Source organism: Genypterus blacodes, unplaced genomic scaffold (genome assembly GCF_046128005.1).
Source record: "Genypterus blacodes isolate CSIRO-AG114 ecotype Tasmania unplaced genomic scaffold, CSIRO-AGI_Gbla_v1 ptg000133l_1, whole genome shotgun sequence".
Classification (NCBI taxonomy): Eukaryota; Metazoa; Chordata; class Actinopteri; order Ophidiiformes; family Ophidiidae; genus Genypterus; species Genypterus blacodes.
In genome coordinates this window covers 2,987,363-3,010,783 of record NW_027466935.1, presented here as the reverse complement: position 1 = coordinate 3,010,783, position 23,421 = coordinate 2,987,363, and the positions used below count along the sequence as shown (strand labels likewise).

The following is a 23,421-nucleotide window of genomic DNA, read 5'->3' as shown; positions in this document are numbered from 1 at the left end:
GGATCATTGTCGACTACTGCAGGGAATTTACAGAGTTTCGGTGTGAATAAACCTGGCAAGAGACATCTTCACGTTAAAACAGAAACAGGAAATCAGTTTTATGCTTTACATTCCTACGCATGACCTTTTTCTTCATGGCTGTGGTTTGTTGTGTGCAATGCAATAGTTTAATACGGTATGTGTGCGAGTGTAAGAAGAGACTGAAACACGAAACGCCACGACGTCATTGCAACACCAAGATATGTCTAAGATAATGTCAGGAACGTGCAGACTTGACATTCCCCGCCGATACGATCTGCATTCCCCAGGTAAAGTGTGACAGCGTGGGGTCACCGGGTCGACACACCGGTTTGATCATAATCGTGAAGCAGGGAGAGGAGGAGGAGTGTTTGTCACTTAGCGGTTGAGTTGTGTTAAGCACTTTTGTGTTGTCTTGCCTTGAAGTTTATGAGATTTTTGCTGAATTGTGAGCGTGACGCATCAGGAGGTGAGTCAGGGCTGAGACATTTGGCGTTTTGGAACGTGGAATGTATTGATTTGAGATTAGATTTCTGATGGGAGATTTGTTGTGATCATACCATAACCGTGTACCAGCCTCTCCTCCTTCACTTCCAATCTGAAAACACATCTCACACACAACTCACCTTGCTCTTGTGTGCCTTTTACTGGTGACCTTGAGTCAAAGAAAGGTGATATTTAAGAGAAAATGACACAATGCCAACATGCAGTCATTTTGTACTTGCTAATCATGATCATTTGTGGCTTTTCAGTGATTCTACGCCAACCCACTCACACTTCAACCACCTCCGAATGACTGAAAACGTTTCACCCTTTTACCTGGCAGATTTGTCCTCGGATGATGACATCAAACCAACATTTCTGTACTAAAAAGAATAAATCTTTGCGTATGAGAGGGAGATGTGCGTCAATATTACCTTGGAAACTTAAGAGCCTGTGACTCAGACATTTTTATGGTGGTAATTCTGTGTGTGTGTGTGTGTGTTTGAGTTGGACAGGCTCAGAATTTATCAATCAACTTAACTAACACCCTTTGAAATAAAGGCAAAATGTTATGGTTATTGATGAACGGTTGTATGATGATGATGATGATGATGATGATGATGATGATGAAGATGATGATGATGATTTTGTTGCTGATGTCATTCCAGGCTCAGCTGCAGTCTAACACTATGCAGCCATGTGTTCCTATAGGATTACAGCGACAGGAAGAAACACAGTATTCTTTATTATTCTTTCATTATTACGCTCACATTGTGGCGCCTTAAGAGTGTTTTTGTTTCGTTTCTTCTTCAGTATTACGCACAGCGACTCTGCGTCCAATTGTATTTTTACAGCTGATCGCCGCGGACCAGTGTGTTTGTTTTTAATTCCCTGTAGCAACCAGCGATCCGGCACAGGAAGGATCCGGGAGTGTGTAAGAGTGTGTTTACTGGGTCAAGATGGACAAATACCCCCCGAAATTTAGCAAAGTCCTGGTGACGCCCGATCCTCATTACATCCCGGGGTGAGTACGAATCCTGACGCGGTATTCACTTATAAACAACAACAATGACAATGATGCGTTTAAGGTGCGTAGGTTTTACGCGATGGTGCAACAGGCTAAACTCTAATAATGTAATATCTGAGATAGTGGAAGTGAAGATGCAATTTAATTAATAAATTAACAATATTGCTTTAAAAATGTAGATGATTCGTGCTGATATGGGGCTTGTTACTGTTATTTTTAAGAAAACAATTAAGAGAGGTGTTAATGAGGTGCAAAAACATCACAACACCACAAACTACAGCTTATACATTATATAAAAGGTCTCAAAAGATAATGTCTACCCTCTGGTTTCAGTTATGGAGGATACTGCCCACAGTTTAAGTACAATGAGGGGAAAACGTATGGAAAGCTCACAGCCGAGCTCCTGACCACTCCTGAGGTGAAACACTCGGAACGCTCGATCCTGAGCTCAGGTCGCCTTCCATCTGTGGAGCCGGACGCCGAGACCTGGAGAAGGAACCTGAAGGTCATACCAGGATTTACAGGTATAGTTTGAGATCCACCCAGCAGCGTTTAGCTCTAACAGAGGCCTGGCAATCAGTATTTGTTTTTAATGTGAGTATGAGACTATTAGCAGACCGCAGAAAGAGAAAATAATCACAGGTATCAAGTACATATCTGTAAAATCAGTCAAATCTACTTCAGTATCCATTGCAAAACTCATTCTGAAGTATTCAACATGGCCCATATGGCTTTATTGTTTCTAGGCTTTATTCCAAAAAGGCATAACTACTTTGCCTGCACCTACACCGAGTCGTGTCACAAAGCTCAGTCTGAGTTTGACCGTGAGCGGACTGAGAGGATCCGCTGGGACTCAGCAGACCTGCCAGTTGTTGCCACCTACGACGACAAACAGTTTCAAGTAACCTCTATCTTATACTCACACACATGTTCCGCCTCTATCACTCTCTTCCACTCTGTCTCTCACACACAGTCACACACACATGTACAGGTTGACATGGCAGCGCTTGTTTAATAATCCATGTTGGAGATCCAGTGTCACTTCAGTGTAATATGATCCACTTCAGAGGCCGAGTTGTAGCTTCTAAGTATGACAGACCACAGATTCGTCTCTGAGATTCACATTAATTATGATCCTCAGCAGACTAAGTGTCATGATCCTGTGTTGTTGTCAAGCTGTGTTCATTTCCTTGTTTTATTTTGTAATCGTCTCACGTTACATTTTCGGTTACTTTACTTCCTGCCCTTGTATTCCTTGATTGACACTGATTGCTTTCACCTGTGTCTGTTCCGTCACTCCCTGCCTGTTCTGTGTGTCTTGTTTCCTGATTCTTGCCTGCTTTTGTTCCTGTAAGCTGTGTAAGTCTGGTGGTGTCTCTGTTCCATGTAACTCTGGTTTTGTCACGTGTTTGAGGTTTTGTGCTGTTACCTTTGTTATTTTGGTCACCAGCGACGCAAATGCACAATCACATTTCCAGGATATATAGGTCATGTTATGATACAGAGGTATGTTTACATGTGCTTTGGTAAAAATTAAATCCTCTTTCTCTCTCTACGCAGAAACCAAACACTCGTCTGATGGTGACCACCCGTGAACCCATCACCAAACCCTTGAGATCCTGGAACGCCCTGGTATCCCCGTACATCATGGACGACAGTAACCCGCACAAGTACTTCGTCTCAGGTAGGAACCACAGGATTCTGACAGTGCTGACCCTCTTTCACAAGCGAAACCAATGAATTTCTGAGATCCAATGTCTCCATGCAGGTTTCACAGGGCACGTGCCGAAATCTAACTTCCTGATCGGCACCAGTTACCCCATCACCACCAACAAGGCGCTGGTCCAGTTTGGGAAGCAACAGCGACACGAACCCGTCACCCTGGACAGCCCGTGGGACAGAGGCAACACACTCCCCTCCATTCACAGGGGTCAGCTGCCAAAGTTCACAGGACACATCCCAGGTTTGTGTCAGTATCAGCCACACCCACACACACAGGCCACATTTAGTCAATCAATCAATCACACTGTCAAAGGATAAACCATCCAAATTCGAGCGTGTCTAACTCTGCGCCATCCTACAGGAGCCAGATTCATGTATGGACATACGTTTGGTCAACTCTCCCACAACGCGCTGGAGCAGTTTCGCGTCAAGAGGAACCTGCAGACGGGGTAATCCAATCAACCAAGCAGGCTGACCGTCTTTCACTTCAAGATAAAGGATGAGTGAAGCATCAGGAGTGAGTGAGTGACGGTGGCCGGCAGTGTCGTTGAACATGAAGGCAACGCATAATAACATATTAAGTCTTTATTCACAGAGGTTGATTGTCACGTTAGTCATTAGAAGAAGCATTCAGAGGATGTGGAGGGAAATTCAGATTCAGATGGGTGTAATTATTTCACATGCACAACACAAAACCTCCCCTCCCCCCCTCACCTCTGTTATTGTAATATGAGTCTATCAAAATGTACCCGCCGCAGTACCTGAATCAACCACAGGGAGGCGTATGTTTGTACAACCAAACACTTTCACTGGGAGACATGACAGCAAACATTTCCACACTTTGGAACATTGAAGCACCATTTCCAGCCTAAATCTACGGCCATACAAATGGTAATAAGATGTGAATTTAACAAATACTGACAAACACAGACTCATTCTGGACATCTGCCTAAAACTGGTTTCAATCCACTACTAAAGGCTGGTGCATAGCGTATTTGGAATGAGGAAGAGTGTTATTGCTTACTTTCCCTCTATTAAAGGATAGATACAGCAGTGGAAAGACCACAACATTGTTACAAAGTTGGGTGATTATCGGCGTATACGTAAAGAGAAATATCAGGAGGTTGGTTGTTATATTTCAAATGAATGCAGGAATATGTTTTATCCAAAGAGATCCACTTTGATCAGAGGGGAATTACAAAATTTGAATGAAGTTTAGTGTTTAAACAAGCATATTATGATATTTAAGATCAGGTTTCAAGGGTTTCTTTATCATTACCAAGCAAACTGTGTGTTTTCTTTGCTTTCTTGCCCTGTGAATTGGAACTGAACGCTTTGTTTTGTAGAAAAGTAAACGTTTTTTCATGCAATTAAGAGTTTCCTTCATGGTTAAGAGTCTCCACCCTTGTTACTGTCGGTCTGAGTTTCCACTGAGCTTCATGGACCTGATGGACTGAACCAGCAGTCCCAGCTGTGATCTGTCCAAATTCAGCCACTGTGAAGGCCGCACACACCTGTGAAAACAAAAAAGCAGATTTACTGACAGCTTTGAGTTAAAAGCACAAGATGAAGCTTTCAAACATCCATGTCCTGCTCTCACCTTTTGCTTGGTGCTACACTGCGACTCTGAGGTTCCCTTTCTGTCCTGCTGGAAACATCTGAAGCTGCTCCAAACAGTCTGGCCCAGCGCAGCCCCCCCTGACTGTCACCCTGGTGATGACAGCCTGGTGATGAATGCATGGTCCCTTCCTCTCTCTCTTCCCTCTTCCCCTCTTGTCCCTCATGTACTTGAGACCACACTTCAGCATAATTCTGGCTACAATCGTCCCCTTCAACTACGCTGTCCATTCCAGCTGAGTCTCTGAGCCACTGCTCTGGAACACGGGCTGACGACAAACTCCTGCTTTCCAACTTGCCATGAATCCCTCCTAGTTCCTGCTTGGGGAGGCTGGATTTCTGGGAGACTACAGACTCCCGGAGGTGAGGGTTTGTGTTTACTTGATGATTGCTGTTGTCTGCCTTTGCGCCGGCGTGCAGTGGCAGCCAGCTGGTTATGAGGAGGGTGGAGCAAGGCGGCGGTAGTGAAACTCCCTGTTTTTCAGCACGCAGATGTCCGCCCTGCATCACTCTGGGCTCCAGCAGCAAGTTGAGGTCAAAGGGCAGCACGGAGAGCGGTTGCAGCAGAAGCAGCAGCTCCTGGAACAAAGGCCGACACGACCCCAGCGACATAGACAAGAAGCCCCATGAGTGGTAATGTGCTGCCACCACATCTGCAGAGAGAGAATCAGCTGTCAAAATGCACTTATCAAACAAGGGCAACCGTTTAGAAAAAGAGCTGGCTGTGCACTAACCTGGTTGACTCTGAAGATGACTGAGCCAGAACTCCAAAGATCTCAAGCTGGAGAGAGCAGAGTGATCAGTGCACAGAGCGTACCTGCATGCACTGTGTTCATCAGCATCTTTGTATATGTGTGAACTTACTTCAGCAGGCCCATGATGAAGGCTCTCAGTCTCATGTAATGGGAGCTCAGCTGGGGACATTGCTTGATTTTGGACACCAAGCTTTGAAGGACCCTGGTTGATGGACCTGTCGTGGAGTTTGACAAAGCGTTCACCAACAAGTCCAGCGGCCAACAAACCAAAGCATCAGATAATTCAGTCACACCTGCTCTAGTCGAGACTTCCACCACACTCCAGGAGTCGTTGTGTCGCTGTCCGATGATGAGATCCAGCTTGTGATCCCTCAGACCGTCCTCCAGAATAGTCTGGACTGTTGGACACAAGTGTTCCAGGACCAGAGTGGCGATGGTGGGACTCCCTGAGCTGCTGCCCAGACGCATCTGTGGGAGCAGGGAGTAAAATTTGACTTCCGTTCTTGAACACAACGGCCGCATAATTCAGGCTGCTTCATACCTTCGCCTCTGGATCTCTGGTGTTGCCAAAATAAGCCATGATCAGATCCACCGCCCGGCTCACAGCCCGGAGCAAACCTGCAGAGACAGATGCATGAGGCTGAGCTTGCACTGATGCAATATTTAGATTTAAGATGATATTCCTCCCCACACAAACTCAGCCAGTGCAAAGGAATATGTGCGAGTGCCATTCATGGTTCATTATCATATTGCAGGAGAGGATGAGGATGAAGGAGTCGGCAGTGTTCCTATTTTCACCCCGACTAGCCTCTGTAAATATCATGTCCATTCTTTATGCAACGCTTCACTGCAAAAGCTGCATTTTTATGTAATTATATCCCTACCACATAGCCCATATGGCAGCACTCAAACATTATTAGGTCTATTATAAATCATAATGAATGCACACACACACACACACATACTCTGCTGCAACATTCCCTCTCCATCTTTCATCCTCTCTCTCTGCCTCACAGGAGCTCGCAGGCACGCTGGCATAGGCTACAGAGCAGACGGATCAGCCAATCGCGTGCAGGGAGAGTTAAAAATAGGTCATGTTTAAGAGGAAGACCCTTCAGGGTACCGAAGGCAACGCTGCGGCACTGCTAGATTTATTCCTGCTCTTTAGAACCATTCCTCATTGGAAGGGCAATCCAATCAAGGAGGAATGCAGCGCTAAGTGGAGCCGGGGCATTTTGATTCATTCCTTCAGCGAGGAGGAAAATGTCCAGCTCAGGAATTTATAAAACGTACAAGATTGTAATTGGCCCCCCTCACCTCTCCTCTGAAGGTGGCTGAGAGACAGGGACTCGTAGGAGGAGTCGGGCGTGAGGCAGAACTCGGTCAGGATCAGAGATTCTCTGCGCTCGCTCTGCCTCTGCCTCTCGCTGAGCCCCGAACAGGCCTGCGCTCGCCGCCCAGAGCCGGCGTGAGAGAGCAGAGAGGGAGGAGCAGGTGTGATCCAGCAACCCTGCAGGTGGAGATGATGGGTGTGAGCATGTGGTGGTAAAGTGGGCGGTGTAGGTGAGGACGTCGACTTGAATTTGGACTGGTTGGGACTTTGATTATTTGAATCAGGGTTGGCAGGGGTCAGCTCAGGGGTCAGCTCAGGGGTCAGCTCAGGGGTCAGGGCGATGAGGTCCCGGCAGGAGGGAACTTTAACAAGGCTGGATTGATCGGTTGGTCGCGTTTCATCCTCCTCCCGATTCAGCAAAGGCTTGGGGCACTCTGGGCTCGGTGTGCAGGTGGAGCAGCTATCAGAGCTTGAGGGAGCTTCTTGTAGGATGCCAAAGTACTGGCTGCCTTTGCCCTTGAGCTTGAAGCCCGACTTGCAGCTGCTGCTGCTGCTGGACGCGGTGCTCTTGTGATTCATGTATTGCTCCAGAAGACCACCCAGGCGCTGGGATTGGACTGGAGGTTTGTCTGCAGGTATCAAAACAAACGGCTGGATTGGCAGTGAGGTCGGCCTCTGGGCTTTACTGTAGCGCTGTAACACTTGGTCTGCCCCCGGAGCTGCTCCTGCCATGGAGGAAGAGGATGAGGGAGAGAGCGAGAAGATGGGTTAGATTTGCTTTAACAGATTGTGAAAAAAGGAAAAGAAATCTTACCACTCTTACCTCGTGGTTTTCCCTTTACTTGAGCTTGCATAGCACAGTGATCCTGGTCCAAAAACACAGATGGCTGAGAGGACGTGATGCTTGTGCTTTGGCTTTGAGTGGTTTGTGAGTCCTGGATGAAGACAGACGTGGAAGAAGCCTGAAAATCACAGAGCTGAGAGTGAGAATTCAGAAAAGCTTGGCCTTAAGTTTACAGTAAAACTGTCTAAAATGTCTTTGGTCTCCATTTTGAGACTAACTTTACCTTCTTGGCTTCCTTTCCTTCTCCTTCTTCCCTCTCACCCAGGCAGAGGTGCTCAGGGGGAGGGAGGGTGCTGCCTTGGCTCAGACCCTCGGGGCAGCAGGTGAGGCTGGACCAAGCTGGGCTGGGTGACTTGGAGGAAAGGTCACAGGTCACAAGCCTGTAGTACTTCTGGTTGGTCCCCGTGGGCAGTGCGGCCCGGCTCTGCAGACAGGCGGTCAGGTCCGATACCTCCAGAGAAGACAGGCCGCGCGGGAGGGAGCAAAGGTTATGATTTGAGTCGACGCCCTGAGGTGACCAGCAGGGGGCGGAGGGCATCGTGTGACTCTGGTGTGGTTCTTGCGGGGAGATGAGGGCCGTGGGGCTCCGGGCGTGGGGAACAGGTTGGAGGTTGAGGAAGATGGATCCCTCAGGAGAGCCAGAGGTCAGGAACGGCGGGCTGCTGAGGTCTTGAGGCGTGGCCGGGTTGTTGCTCCTGTCGTAAATGGTGCAGAAGTTAACCAGGACGCCATCTGAGCTGTTACAGGACGAGTCGCTGGCACACTCGGCTGCCTGGCTGCTGGAGAACAACTCTGGGGAACATCTGTGGTGGCTGTGGGTGAAGTAGGACGTGTCATCCTTTAGTCTGTCCTCCTCTTCCTCCCTGAAGGTCATCAGCGTAATGCCCGATCTGCACCCGTGTCGGTTAGAGAGCCAGTCTTCCTCGCTCTCAGCAACCACCAGGGCCTCCACCTTGGCCCACGCCCGGCCCGTCTCCATGGCAGCATGATTCAGAGACCAGTGAGGATTCCCGTGCAGCACAAACGATGAGTCCTCATGATACCGGTGTAGATTATCTCCATCACTATCTTCATCTTCCTCGTCCTCTTCTAGGTCTGCGCTGGGAAGGAACGAGTTGTGTGACCGCTGACAGCCTCTAGTTCCAGAACTGTAACCGGTCACACGGGAGGCGGTTCGCCGAGGCGCCTCCTCTGGCGACGAGGTGGAGTCGTACCTCCCACTGCTGTCACTGGCCCCTCCCTCCTCCTCTGCTCGGTCCTCCACCAGACTGCAGTAGCTGATGGAAAAGTGTCTCCGTTTGATGGTGAAGACATGCTCCTTGTTCAGCGTGTCTTGCTCGGGAAGGGAGACAGCGCGGGTCAGACCTGCAGAGCACAGTCGAGCCGGCCTCTTGGTCACGCCGCACAGGGCCCGGACAGGAAGCTGCACCCCGGGATAGTGCCACTCAATCAGGGTGTCACAGGGCAGCATTCTCCCAGGTTAGATGATGGCCGCTGCCCTCATGCTCCTAAAGTCAACTCTGAAATGGGTGGAAGAGATGGTTTGAATTGTTAAACGTGCAAGAGGAGATGTACAAGAGATGGATCTCAGTAGAGATATTAGAGAGAAAAATTACTAAATGTGCCTTTACTGAAAAGCAAGAAAACGCAGCTGCAGGGTGTTCCTGTCAAACTGTGCTCCCACATTTTCTACTTCCAGCCCTTCAGCACACACACACACACACACACACACACAGCCTCGACTCAATCAACCATTACCCACACACAGCTCGAGCCCCCCCCCCCCCCCCCCCCCCGTCGCCTGAAACTAGGCCAGATCCACTGCAGAGACGCTCCACTCGCTCCTCCAGGAGTAACTACATGTTCACATCGTTCCATTAATTAAAACGATGAGGAAATGCTTGACATGCACAAATGATACACACACGCTTGTATCGATCACCATGCCGACGTGGTTTTGACACAATGGGACATCACAGGTTTTACAGACGTCAATTTAAAATGTGTACATTGCCATCTGGCTATCAGGATTAAAGTCTGTGGTGATAACAACAACAATACATATGAGTTACAACGTGCTTGCTGAAGGCTTGAGGGAGGGAGCGAATTATCATTTATTGCCAAATGTAGGTTACTGCAGAGGACTGAAGGTTTCATTTCCACAGCATAATAGATTTGACTCTGGCGTTAAATCCTCCATGGCAACACAAATATTTAAAGATATATGTGACGAGCGCTGCACTGGACACATCTGTCAGGTCCACTCAGCTGTGTGTGTGTGTGTGGGGGGGGGGGGGGGGGGGGGGGGTGACATGGAAGCAAAGAGCCTCAGAGCCACTGTGACCTTCTGAGGAAGAGACCTGGCTCATAATGTGGCATGTTGTTATTAAGCTCTGCTCATGTAAGGGAAAGTTTGAGGAAGATGAGGAAAGAGGAAGGTTATAGGAGAGGGCTGGACTGTTATCCCTGTGTGCATCTATCTCTCTCTCTCACACACACATACACACACACTAGACAAACACTGACTCCAGATAAAGGATTATAAGCCACAGAGACTTAAACAACAGATTTGCAAGTTGATTCCTGAAAAACAAGCGTGCGTGCATTTGCGTCATTTTACCTTTAATAGTCGTACTTCAAAGCGTCAGAGCTCTGAGCAGGACCACCATCCTCTTCCTCAACGCGCCTCCGAGGAAGATGTTTCACTTTTGCAGGTGTCACAGCAATCATGGAGGCGGAAATTTATGACTCCCGAGTGTGAGTTGCGCGCTGAGGTCTGGACATGCAGAAGGTTCCACACGCCGCCGCTTCAGCACCGCTCAGCCCGCAAGATGTGTGACGTCACGGCGGGTTTATCCAATGGGGAGAAAGATAAATAATATTGGAGCTAATTCCGATGACAAAACGCCGGATTTAACTCGGTTACGCAGGGATAAGAAGCAGAGGTGACATGGGAAAATAAAAATAAATATAATATTAGAAGTCGAATATTTTTTAACGACAGCTTTTTATTTATTTATTATATTTATTTGCGTAAAATGAAGAGTTGAGTCTGATACGTCTAATCTTTTAATCTGATTATTATTATTATCTGATATTTAAATTATACTGCTATGTTGATCAACGTCGTGGCTGTTTAACGTATTTATTTCCTTGATTCATTTTAATTCAATATATTGTTACAAAAGCATACCAAGCATCTTTTTTACTATTTGATATAAATACCTATAATATAGAATTTCATATAAATAAATGTTGCACCACAGGACCCCTATGGACAAGCCAGTAATAAATACACACATTGACGTGTATTCGTCTATACTTTTTTTTTTACACTTGTTAAGGTAATAATCAGTGTCAAAGCGAGAGAAATCTATACTAAAGCTGGATCAGGTTGCCCTCTAGTGGTCAAAAGTAGCCCCTTACATACACATGAGAAGACGCTAGTGATTAAACTCAATAGGGAATTTAGCAATTTCTCACATTTTTCCTAAGTAAATAGCGATTCAAACCACTTTAGAACCAATATACAAGCAGTGGGATAAAGATGACTAATGGGATGACCTAAACACATTCTTTAATGAACATGCAAATGGAAAATGTTTCTGGAAAATGTTTCTTTTCCTGCATTAAAGTGTTTATTTAATTTCACTGCATGGCGAAGAACAGCAGGAGCTTTAAAACAAACAAAAAAACGGACTGACAATATAATACAATACTTACAATATATTTGAATATTTACATTTTTTACAATATGTACAAATAAATAAATGATCCGTAAACATTTTCCTTACTGTACTGTCAATAAACTCACAGTACCTCACATTTTTGTATGAGTATTTATATTTGTAGCAAACATTAATCACATCTGATCAGGTGTTACAAGATCTCCCACAATTGTTTTAAACAAATGTAGAGAGTACAGTTATTGATCCTGAACACAGCTGTATTTTTGCAATGCCAGAGAAGAGCCTGGATAATCATTTGGCTTATTTAAGCGTTTGATTTGGAGTGAATCATCCAGGCTTTATGTTTCTGAATTTCCTCTCTGTGCTCAGGTGGCTCTCCAGAAGGAACAGACTTTTTTCCTGTTAAGAGAAGAAACAACTATGTCAGGGTCATCACTTAATAGCTCGGTCGGAGCACATGGATGTCATTTTACACAAAGTGCAGAGTTAGTGCATGCATGGAAACTACCACACAGTTAGCTGAATGAGCTCTTCTGTACCTGCAGTATTGTGTGCCACACTCTGCATGGTCCCTGCAGCTGGAGCCCACTGGCTTCAGGGAGTTCCAGCGCCACAGCAGTGACCTTTTGGTGCGCTGGATCAGATTATTCCAGTCTTCACGTACAGGCATTGAATTGACCTATAAAGGCAATTATCATCATCATGACCGATACAATCATATAGATTAAGACCACAGAAATGCTTGACCTCCTCACAAACAGCAGTAGGGTAATCATAGTACTATTATCTGCTCTGCTCTGATGAAGTAACATGTTATTATCTTACCTGTACAGCATAAATCAGCATGAGCATAGTTGAAAGAAGGATGATCTTCTGCTGAAGAGTCCACATGGTGAAAACAGGGATTCAGATCAGGTTCACGAAGCCACAGACTGATGTGTGGTTCCATGCCGCTGGTATTAAAGGTTGTAATTGGGCCAGGGAGGAGTTACACCCAGGTGGTAAACGTGGATTCATTTGCTTCATTAATGACTGACGCTGAGGTTTGGCAGACATATCGGCTTAATGATGCCTACCGAGGTCAAAGGTTATCTTCTGAACACTTTAACCTGATAAATAAGGACGACTCCACGTAGAAGCCTATTCAGAGAGCCTTATCAGGTATTAGACACACTCTAATCATCCACCTCTGTACTCTTGATTTGTTGTGGTAATGACGAAACCCCATTTCACCTAAGATGCACTCAAGCAAAAGACAAAAGTCTCAGAGTAGAGTAATCTGTAGCGTGCTGGGAAAGCCAAGGGCAGGGTCAGAATCTGGAAGCTCTTAATAATGTTAGGCAGAAAACAAGAAGCTGGAGGCCTTGGTTATCTATGTGTATTATACTAACATCGATACTTACACAGGAGACGGCCCTATAATTTAATGATGTGTCTGTTGAAGACATGAGGCACACGTGTGTTTAAAGTGCAGATTGGTCATCACTGCAAACCAGACATCCAGTCAGACCATCGGCTTAAGTTCTCCATTAGGTAGTGATGAATCTCCTGATGACCTTTAGTCCTACAGAGAATTTTATAGAGGCCAACAGGAAATAATGAGTAATGAAACACAAACACCATAAATAATGTGAAACAGTTTATTCGTACGCTGTAGCAAATCACAATGCAATGCAAGTATGTCACCTATTGAAGAGTTTGTAAACAGGGATATAACATGCGGCCGTGCTCTTACTTTGTGGAAATAGTAGTGTGGATAATACAAATGTAAAACCATTACACAATATAAAGAAATTCTGTATCGCACTGGGAATTAATGCTATTTAAAATAATGAACAATAATAAAAAATCTGTTAAATTGCTGCTTAGAAGAGCAGAATTTGACCCAGGGCACCTTCTTCATGTTAAAACTGTATCACCGTACAGCTTTTCACTTAGTTTACCACCTGTCAGTACTGTCCACGGATTTACATTTTTACATACAATGACAATTGATTTGATTTCTTTAAGCACAATATTAGAAAATATCTTAAAAATAATTACACTTTTACGGCTGAGCATTCAAGAAATCGCACCTCTACATATCTGGCCAAAGTTGTGTCACTCTGAATAAAAACAATACAAAATATTTCACTGTTCCATATTCCAAACATTAGAAACACAAACACACTCCCTTTATCCTAACTTGGTTGACTCTGCGTGTCTGTTACCACTGAATGTGACGGGTATAACAGACTAATACTATTTGGCTGTTATTTCCTGCCCTGATGCTCCGTTTGAGGAATACAGAAAGTGGTTTTAAAATAGGATGACAAGCTCCATTCAGTACACAGACTCACAATCTCATTTTTAGCTGAATAGTCCCATGACTGCTGCTAGATATGAGGAAATGAACAGATTTCAGTTGTACTTTGTAACAAATGTAACAGTAAACGGGAACAACTCAGCAGACAATTTGCTCCACCTGACTCTGTTACCAGCTAAACTCTTTCTTCACAATGTCAACAGTGCAAAATGTTGATATAGCAAAAGTATTAAAGAGCAAAGCTATTTTCTCACCAAACCATAAGAAACGTTGGAGAACACACACACACACACACACACACACACACACACACACACACACACACACACACAGACACACAGACACTTAGACACACAGACACACAGACACACACACACACACACACACACACACACACACACACAAATCTCTGGAGATACCATTAGTTTAGATTTGTAAAGATATTGTTAAGATATTCATTTTAAGTTTGTTTTAAATTCAAAACAGAAAATATAATCCAGTGAAGTTCTTAAAAACTACAGATTTCAGCACATTATTATAACAGATTTTAAAAGAAGCCATGAAACTGTGGTGCTTGGATAGAGCGGCTAGTTATAAAAGCTGCAGATTCATTGAACCTTTAAAATACTGAATTATGCTGCAGGTGTGGCGACGCTGCTACTCTTCATCTCCGGGTCTGGTGCTATGATTGGAGGAGGGGCTGTCGTTCATCACTCGTGCCCTGGAGAACGAGAACAAGATGCTAAAATGCATTTCACGTTCAAACAACAAACAAAGCAAAGTTATTCTGTCACGATCGCGCAATCTCATGGAGTTCCACGTCACGCTCTCACCTCGGGGACTCGCCGACACATCAGCAGCATGAAGACTCCTCCCAGCAGGATGCCCACGGCGATGAGCATGAAGGGAATGTTCACCACCACGTTCGCCTCCAAGATGATCACCCTCAGCTTCTTCACCGAGGCGTCATCGATGACAACGCTCTGCGGAGGACAATCAGAAGGACGTGTCCAGTTACACTCTGTATGTATACTCTTACTTAATACAATACAAATGCATTCAACAGACTCAAACAAACACTATAAGCACAGCTTGCCTAAAATAGTTTGATTTACCTCATTGAGATGAACCACAGGGAGGATCACCGACCTCACATCTCCAGTTTGGCTATAAAAGTAAAAACACAATTATTAAGCATTTCAAATATTTGTTATTGTCCAAACATGAAAGTAAACGAGAGAGGTCAAAGGTTAAGTTTAAGGTTAAACAAATGCTGGTTATCTGGTACAACGTGACCACATGTAGCTGTATAATTAATCACTAAACCTGCGAGTGTGAGACAGAACCAAAACAAGATGGTCAAAAGTCCCCTCATAATGATGATTGTGGCATGAAGTGATTTATAATTATTTTGCTGGCAACTGATCAGCTTCAATCTGAAGCCAGGGTGATGAAGGTCAAGCCTCTCCCTATCCAGACTCTGAATGATAGATGCAGAACAGTAAGTCACTCTAGCTCTAATAACAGGCCCATAGAGCGTTTGACCCCATTACCTGAAAGCAGACACCTTCTCCACAAAGACGTTGACCTGGAGTCTCTTGGCTGCCTGCAGTATTATGCCTGTGAGCTGGGAAAGAGAATGACATGATTCATAAAGTAAATTGGTTTCATTAAGAGATAGTTTAAGGTCATTATTCTGTTTTAAGTAGAAATATTTTTTGCATTGAAAACAGCCATTTCAGTTTCAGGATAGATTGCAACTATTCCTTCTTCCTTCAGACTTTCAGCCTCTCAGTGTTTTTGTTGCCTTTTTCAGCCTCGGCTACAAAGATATCACAGCGCCTGATAAGAGCTGTAAAAGCTTATCTTTGGTGCCAGCTCCGTACCATGTTCCTCTCGCTTTAATCTTTAACCACCGTCAGAACAAAAGAACTCTTAACGCAGCCGACAGGGAGGCTCGCAGTGACTGTGCTGGGATACAGCGCCGCCTAGTGGTTCAGCAGGGGGCGGCGGGATATTCAGGGTGACGAGAGGAAAGGAGACGAGGGCCGAGGAGCAGTTAGAACTGCAAGCGCAACAATCCAACTCATCCTTAGATAGTTGGCTACTCAAATTAAACATCCTGTCCACTAGAGGGAGCCACAGTTTGCAAAACAAATCAATTTCCTCTTACTGGATTAATATCAATTGTGGTCTGGTGCCGCTCCTTGTTGGGCTTCATGCCGAACACGCCCTTCACATACTGCTGGTCCGCCTGGTAGAAATGTGGTGAGGACATGATGATGGGAGCTCCTGACGAGACAAAGAGAGGTGTAACGTATTCACACAACACTGCTTTGGCTCCGTGAGTGAAACACCAATCTGGAAAAAACGATCCTTTGAACTTCCCCACCTTGTTTACACGGACTGACGTTAAGGACACCGGAGCCCAGGCAGTTCCAGGCGGGGACACAGAAGCCTGCGTTGGCCGGGTTCTCCGTGTGGTTGGCAAACACTTTGCTCGGAGGAACGAAGCGATAGGCGGGGAGCCCCTTCACCTCCGCATCCTCCACGTACTCCGCATACAGGGACCTGGGGAATAGTCGCGACAATTTCGTTAATCTCTGCAAAATCAAACCGGAATTGAACTTCGGGACAAGCACTGACATCATCGCCCCGGTTACAGGGTGGAAATTCTCTTCTCTACTTATCTGATTAACTGCAAACCTTTTACCTTATTAAAACTGTTTTAGACGGACAGAAAGGTCTTTGACACAATACTGGCTCATAAACCTTTGCTTTACTTCTTCCAAGAGCCCCACTCAGCATTCTGTCTGCCCTTAACAATCTTGTTTCACCATCGCCTCTGTGGCATGAGCAATGACAGACAGCTGGTACAATCTGTTTTACCTTGAATGCGGCCTGTGCTAAGCAAACATTGACCTCATTCATCACCAGCCAGGCTAAGCTTAAAAGAGCTTTAATCCCATATCCAGACCTGAATAATGGTGAGGAAAAGGCTTAGAAAAAGGGACTGAGAGGAAAGCGGTTTCATTTCTCAACTCAAGCGGATCTAAGCCATGTAGGTTAGAGCAGGAAGCAACAGTCAGCAGAAGAGGAATCAGGAGAATGCATTATTTAAACGCCAGCATGAGAGGAAACCCAAGTCCAAAGCTGTGACAGACATTTCTACCTTTTTACATCGGAAAGGAAAATGAAAATTAACCACAGATTCACCTTGAAAGGCTTCGCTTGTTATCAACAACAGAAACGAGTCCTGTAGTCAAATACCAAACAGGATCTGACTCCCTCATCGTGCCGTTTCATACTTGATAACAGTGTAGGAATGATATCATAGCCTGCAGCTTCGTGTGAAAACCCAGCACACACACACACACACACACACACACACACACACACACACACACACACACACACACACACACACACACACACACACACACACACACACACACACACACACACACACACACACACACACACACACACACACACACACACACACACACACTCTTCCCCTCCTCCACCCACCTGCACAGGTCGGAGGAGAACATGTAGAGCAGGTCGTTCTTGCTGACCACCGGATGGAACGAGGCTCCGTTGGTTCCGTTGATCATGTTACAGTCGTCACTCGTCCACCAACTCAGTGAGCTGCAGGCACACCAAAAAAAGCAGGATGGAGCGTGACAATACACACAATTTACACAACCAGCTGTTTTAAGAGGAGGACACACAAATGAGAGAATCCCTTTGTGCTCCTTTAATGTTGTCAAGCATGATTAACGCTCTGGCCAAACCTCCACTTCACAACATTAGACACCCTGAGATAAACCATTTAACCTGTACTTAATCAATACTGATTGGATTGGAAGTGTCTGATCACTCGGTGTTGGGAGGAGGGACTTCTTACCTTTCGCCATTCCATGTGTCCACTCGAGCAAAGTCTTTGTAGTTCTGCTTGCCGGTGAAGAAGACGTACTCTCCGTCGTTGGAGCCGTTGTTCTGTGAGCAACAAAAGAAACGCTCTTACCACGCTCGTATGTCTGATCTCACAAGGATCTACATATATCTGATGAATGTTCTTCTAAGTATACATCATTGTGCAGCGTATAGATGAATGAGACCTTGTAGAAGAGTCCGAAGACGTCGTCCAACTCGGGTTTCATGGCTTTGAGTGCTTTGAGGAGTTCGTCCTCGTATCCCCACAGCAGCTCTCCGACTGTGCGGGTGGTGAACAAACCTTCGTCCAGAGACTTCATGTAGGACGAGATCAAATTGGCGAAGAAACTCTGGTTCTTGAATTGCTCCATCACCGTCTGGCAGCAAGGGGGGCGGGGGAGGGAAGGATACGTTCTAGTTAAGGAACAACTTGCTTCATTTGAAAAGATTAAAAACCGTTGCAGATCGTTTTCTCGTCTCACCACTGCAGGGATGTTGACGGTCCTGATGAGGTCGCTCTCCGGCCCTCGGGACATATCACGCTGGAATATGTAGGTCTTTGTGTTGACGGCAGTTACTTTGGTGCCATTTTCCAGAAAGTTGACTTCTTCCATAGGCCGGTATTCCCTGTGAAAAGAAACGGAATAAGGCCCTGGTTGCAGCTCTGATAGGAAGATTGGAAGTATGTTTAATAATAAATGTTAGTAAGCTGTGACCAAAGTGCTACACTGAGGGTTGTATTGGAACTTCTGTAGGAATGTTCTAGATAACCAAGCAGTTGTATCAAATCAGCAAATAAAAATGTTCCCGCTCCCATACTGTAAACGTTCCTGGCAGGAGAAGAAGAAAGAAAAATGTCTCGGTGGTGCAAATTCTCAATCTCTGTGACACACACTGCCAAATATGCAAAGTTGTTGTGTTTCTGTGTGTGTGTGTGTGTGTGTCACAAAGAGACAAACGAGCTCTTTCAATGCGGCCAGAGACAGGAGCAGACCAGTCTACCAACTCTTCTCACAATACGGGTTAAATCTGCCTCGTCGTCGTCGGCACTTCAGTAATTGAGTCATTGTGTTGGATGCATACAGTTGAAATGATTGATTCATCGATTCCACTGAGGATTCTTAATTAGCTATCAGTCAAGTCTGTGCTTGATCCCTCCTTATCTCCCCCCTCCCCATTCCTAACGGGATGAGGGGATTGTTTTCTAGACTATAGTGTGTGAAGTCATTGAAAGGCTTCTTCTGTTATGTTGATAACGCCCCACCAAACTCAGCCTGTAATGCTTTCTGTGCTTTTGTCCCGTCAGCTTAATTGCGGTTGCAGGAGAATTACACATCGTCGACAAAGCTGCATGGTAAGTACGTTTTTCATGTACACAGAACGTGCTGTGCCAGACGTATAGACGTATAGACGGAAAGACACGAGACAGACACCAGGACGACCTCTCTGACCTGTATGTATACGGTCCTATCTCCACCACGGCTGGCCTGTCCCCATCCAGGACCTCCAGGGGGTTGGTCAGATTGAAGAAGTAAAACTGCATGTAGATGGGGGCCGGTGGGTTCCGCCAGGCCTCAAACGCCTCCGTACCATTTCTCAAAACCACTTCCTAAGGAGGACAAAGGGCACTTGGTTGTTTGTCCCAGTTTGAGCTGCAGCGAGCTGAAATATGCTGACGTAGCTCTCACATTATATGACAAAATGCTGCTGCTTTATGTGACATTACAACTGCAACATACACACGCACACACAGCTGCTGTATGTTCTCCACACACTGATGCTTGTCTGCTGGAAGCCTCCATCTTATCTCACAGACAATGGTTACTCACCTGGGAGGGTGTTATTAAGTTGGAACATAGACCACAGACACGGAGTAAACACACACAACAACAAAGTCTTGAACTCTTCAAATAGGCCAAGAAGCCTCAAAGCAGGTTTAGAAACACAACTACATAAAAATGAAAGAAGCTGTGCTAATCTGTGGCAATGTCACATGAATACAAAATAAAAGATAAAAACAGTAAGCGAAAACTAATGTTGTGCTTTGCAACATAGCGAGCCATAACAACAAACTGACTACTATGTCTGTTGTCATGACCAATTACTGTGTTCAGACGATCATATCGGACAATGTGAATACGTATCAAAAGGCTTAGAATTTAATCTGTTTATTTATCTACCTGTCGATCCATGACATAGACTGATCAGTATAAGGCAGGGACAGTTATTGCGGAACTCAATGAGTCATTCTAATACATACAAGTCGTCTAACACGACAAAGATCTGCTTTGTCACTATTTCACAAAGCAGATTCGTATCGTAGCTCGTCACATCCTCTCTCCCTCCCTTGTGTTGTCTGAGCAAGCTACTAAACATTAGCGATGACCCAAAACCTGGAATGACCTCATGCTAGCCCGAACTCCGGCTTACCTTCTTCACCCTAGACTGCAGGAAATGTGTAAAGACGCCGGACAGGACCAGGGCGATTCCCGCGATCAAAAGAAGAAGAGACGAGACTCCTGTGGTGTAGATACAACAGGATTTGAGCGACATGGTGACCAAACCCGGAGCCGCCCTGTTGTTCGTAGTTGCGCCACCGAGGAGCTCTAGTTGACAGTAGCCTCGGTTTGTTTTGGTCGTTTCGGGTTTGCTCGCGAGGAGGTCAAAGATGTGCGGAAGCTCAACGAGATGGTTCACTGCCACACTTCCGGTATTTGGCTAAGTGACTTCTTTGTGTTATTTAAACGATGTATCAATGTATTAAACAGTCGATTTAGTTGTATTTCTACTCATTATTCTGATACGTCAAACATTTTAGTGTAAACAAATATATGTATTCCCCACTTGCTTTAGTCCGAAAGCAACACTAAATGTTTTCAGGAGTTGATTATCGCACGTACAAACGATCTTTGTTTTCAATCATATGACTCTTACGTCATTTATCGAAACGCAAAGACTTTTGTGGTCGACATTGTTCCAAACTGATTACATCATTGTAACATATACATGCGTTTGTTCATATGGGATAAATATTCCAAACAGTTTATAGTTTTCTTCTGTGGCTACCTTCCATTTGAATGTTTCAGTGTCATTCGACAATTCTCTGTGATGCTGATACTCAATTTGGAAATATCTGTTTTGTACTTTCACATCAAATGCATATGATCAATCTCAGTAGTGCTCACTTCTTCTTTGAATGTAGGATACTTGGAATAAAGCGGGTTATGTTTTACAGGAAGTTTAGCACATGACTGCGTTGTTGTTAAGCGGTGGCAAACACTGACAAATACAATAGCAGCTCTACATGAACATTTACAATAATATCAACCCTTTTCTAGAAAATTGATTTCTCATGGACACAGCAAAATCTAGGGCCTAATTTCCTGAAGAAGCTTACATCTGTTTTATTTGTTTCAATGTATTTATTTTGGACAGATTCTGAGTAAAATTCATTCATATGCAGTCATTTCATAAATCTGAATTTCTTTGTGCAGTGGGAGCAGTTGGTTGTACTTGGCAACACTGGGTAATAAATACGTGATTGACAACAACGAAACTAAAATGACGTGTATATTACTTCCTCTTTTCAAAACAAACCAAAGTTCACCAGTCAGACTGCACTGTCAACGTTCACTGCACAACACTGCCAACAGGGGGCAGTGCAGGGCCAATAGATGATATGCTCATTGCCTCCAGCACAGAGTCACAGCTCATAGAGAGGAGTGAGAGAATGGATAGTTCCTTTTCAACTCCAACATATTTCAACGTAAACTCCCCAAGGTGCATATTATTATTCTATCCCAAGCATGAAGTTTAAAATTTAGTGTTTATTTATTTCTTATCTATTTCTTTGCTCCTTGATTCAGGGTGGTCCAACATTAAGCAGAGATCTGGGTAACTTTGACCTCCGCTGTCTCCAGAATGAAGACTGGTTGGGGTTAAAAGGGGTTTCAGCTGGAGTAAATATGCCACAACCAGTCCTACTTATGACTTAGTATGTTACTTTATGATATAATAAATTGTATTGCGTAAGTTTGAACTTTTTCTTTCTTCCCCACATTGAATATCAACAGTTGTCATGATACACAAGACTTTATGGTGCTGCCCACGGGTGGAAACTCCCAAAAGGCCTCAATTATCCAAAAGCAGATCAAATAAAATGATGTGATTTGGTGAACCATGAGAACAAAGTATTGGTCTTTTAAGTTTCTGTAGCTTTTCACTGCTTAGTCTGCCTCAGTGCTCCTCTGGGGGATATCTTGTGCAGGAACTGGTTTGAACAAATCCCCATTTTGAACCAAACTGAAGTTATCAGAGAAAACCTGGGACCTATTATTCGTTCTAATCTTTGCTACAATGCCACGTTAACAGATTGGCTTTAACACTGCTGCTTTTGTAGCTGTGTTGTTGCTCTGGCCTGTTGCTCCAAACAACAACAAACCATCCCATTTCTCCATGGCGTGTCTGGAAAGTCTGTGGGCAGCAGCGTCTCTCTGTGGTTATAATGGTATTTTGTGCACGTCTTCAACTTTCTTCTAGAGTTGCTTACTTTGTTAAGCGATCCACTGGTATTTTTTTGTTCGCAACTGTACATTTTCAACTCAAAGTTCACCCAGTAAACTGTAAGATATACAGAAAAACACAGTGAGGTCGTTGTCTGCTCTGTGGCTGGCAGCTAAGCGTTATATAAAAGTTGTTCAGGTTTATGTAACTAATGCATTTGCGTCTTTATATTCATGTTGTGTACTTTACTTTATAGGCATACTCATTTTAATAACTGTTTATGGCTAATATATACTGATTAATTGAAACAAAGTCCAGAATCAGCACTGATAAAAAAACCTACCATGGTAAAAGACGATGTCATTTTTTTCTGATGTATGTTTTTATTGAATAAAGCATTTGACATGACAGTGCTAAAAACAGGAAAAAAAGGTTGTGTATTGATTATTATTATTGTTGTTTTACTTTTTTAGAAGCGAGGCAGAGAGCCAGAGAGAGAACGAGAAAGGAGATGATGATGTCATTTTTGCCTTAGTAGTTGACAGCGGTGTCTAAAAACATAAAGGTCAGAGGGTCGACATGCTGTTGCGACAGACACACACACAGACACGCACACAGACATAGAATTCACGTTACCTTAATCTCAGAGAGGCCTGTGTGTGTTATGACTCACCAAATTGGATCAGTTATGCAGACTTAGGTCTCAGGCAGACACGTTCTTGCCTGTATTAATGTTTTACTGTTCAGCGCTGTTGCAACACGAAGCACCGGGTTGATTTGTTTGTCAACGAGAGTTTCTGTATCTTAGCCATTGTGACCCCCCCCACTTTGGATGCATTTGGAGCCTCCTTCAACAAAATGAACATCTAGGAAATTGTGATGAGAACAATCCTAGTTATTGAATTTTAAAGTCTAATTAACAGAGAAATAAGATCTCGTCAGACATGAAATGACAAATCTTGTACTGTGGTTGACAAATAAAGTAAAAGTTTATTTCTGGAATCATAGAATGTGCTGTGTGATTGTGTGTTTTTGGGGTGGAATACCCCTTTAATAGAACATGAATGGAGGACAATAGAAAACAGTGAAGTCTCTCTCTCTCTCTCTCTCTCTCTCTCTCTCTCTCTCTCTCTCTCTCTCTCTCTCTCTCTCACCGCGGTCACGGGAGCTTTAGGGAGGAGTGACG

The 23,421-nt window shown here is 44.6% G+C and overlaps 5 protein-coding genes across 5 annotated transcripts in view; 1 reads left to right on the top strand and 4 right to left on the bottom strand.

Annotated features, from left to right (window-relative positions):
- Positions 1 to 23,421, bottom strand: part of nnt (nicotinamide nucleotide transhydrogenase) — a 264,273-nt gene that overhangs the window by 103,934 nt on the left and 136,918 nt on the right. The gene's annotated exons all lie outside the window — the stretch shown is intronic.
- cimip2b (ciliary microtubule inner protein 2B) lies at positions 1,197 to 4,593 on the top strand. Its single transcript, XM_076163566.1, has 6 exons — positions 1,197 to 1,525; positions 1,862 to 2,052; positions 2,275 to 2,429; positions 3,089 to 3,212; positions 3,297 to 3,491; positions 3,612 to 4,593. The coding sequence occupies exons 1-6, from the start codon at positions 1,461 to 1,463 to the stop codon at positions 3,701 to 3,703; spliced, it is 822 nt and encodes a 273-aa protein (XP_076019681.1). The 5' UTR covers positions 1,197 to 1,460; the 3' UTR covers positions 3,704 to 4,593.
- Positions 4,065 to 10,479, bottom strand: LOC143010956 (uncharacterized). The gene is made up of 10 exons (XM_076163568.1): positions 10,420 to 10,479; positions 8,023 to 9,319; positions 7,770 to 7,917; positions 6,940 to 7,656; positions 6,164 to 6,240; positions 5,916 to 6,090; positions 5,732 to 5,837; positions 5,602 to 5,648; positions 4,851 to 5,520; positions 4,065 to 4,764 (listed from the first exon to the last, which is right to left on the bottom strand). Exons 2-10 carry the CDS (start codon positions 9,268 to 9,270, stop codon positions 4,659 to 4,661), a joined length of 3,294 nt encoding a protein of 1,097 aa, XP_076019683.1. The 5' UTR covers positions 9,271 to 9,319; positions 10,420 to 10,479; the 3' UTR covers positions 4,065 to 4,658.
- On the bottom strand, positions 11,854 to 12,379 carry LOC143011428 (liver-expressed antimicrobial peptide 2). Its single transcript, XM_076164312.1, has 3 exons — positions 12,314 to 12,379; positions 12,028 to 12,167; positions 11,854 to 11,887 (listed from the first exon to the last, which is right to left on the bottom strand). Exons 1-3 carry the CDS (start codon positions 12,377 to 12,379, stop codon positions 11,854 to 11,856), a joined length of 240 nt encoding a protein of 79 aa, XP_076020427.1.
- On the bottom strand, positions 13,115 to 20,376 carry scarb2c (scavenger receptor class B, member 2c). The gene is made up of 12 exons (XM_076163894.1): positions 20,163 to 20,376; positions 19,184 to 19,341; positions 18,215 to 18,359; positions 17,918 to 18,109; positions 17,704 to 17,795; positions 17,325 to 17,444; positions 16,186 to 16,364; positions 15,967 to 16,085; positions 15,347 to 15,420; positions 14,909 to 14,960; positions 14,627 to 14,776; positions 13,115 to 14,514 (listed from the first exon to the last, which is right to left on the bottom strand). The coding sequence occupies exons 1-12, from the start codon at positions 20,283 to 20,285 to the stop codon at positions 14,476 to 14,478; spliced, it is 1,443 nt and encodes a 480-aa protein (XP_076020009.1). The 5' UTR covers positions 20,286 to 20,376; the 3' UTR covers positions 13,115 to 14,475.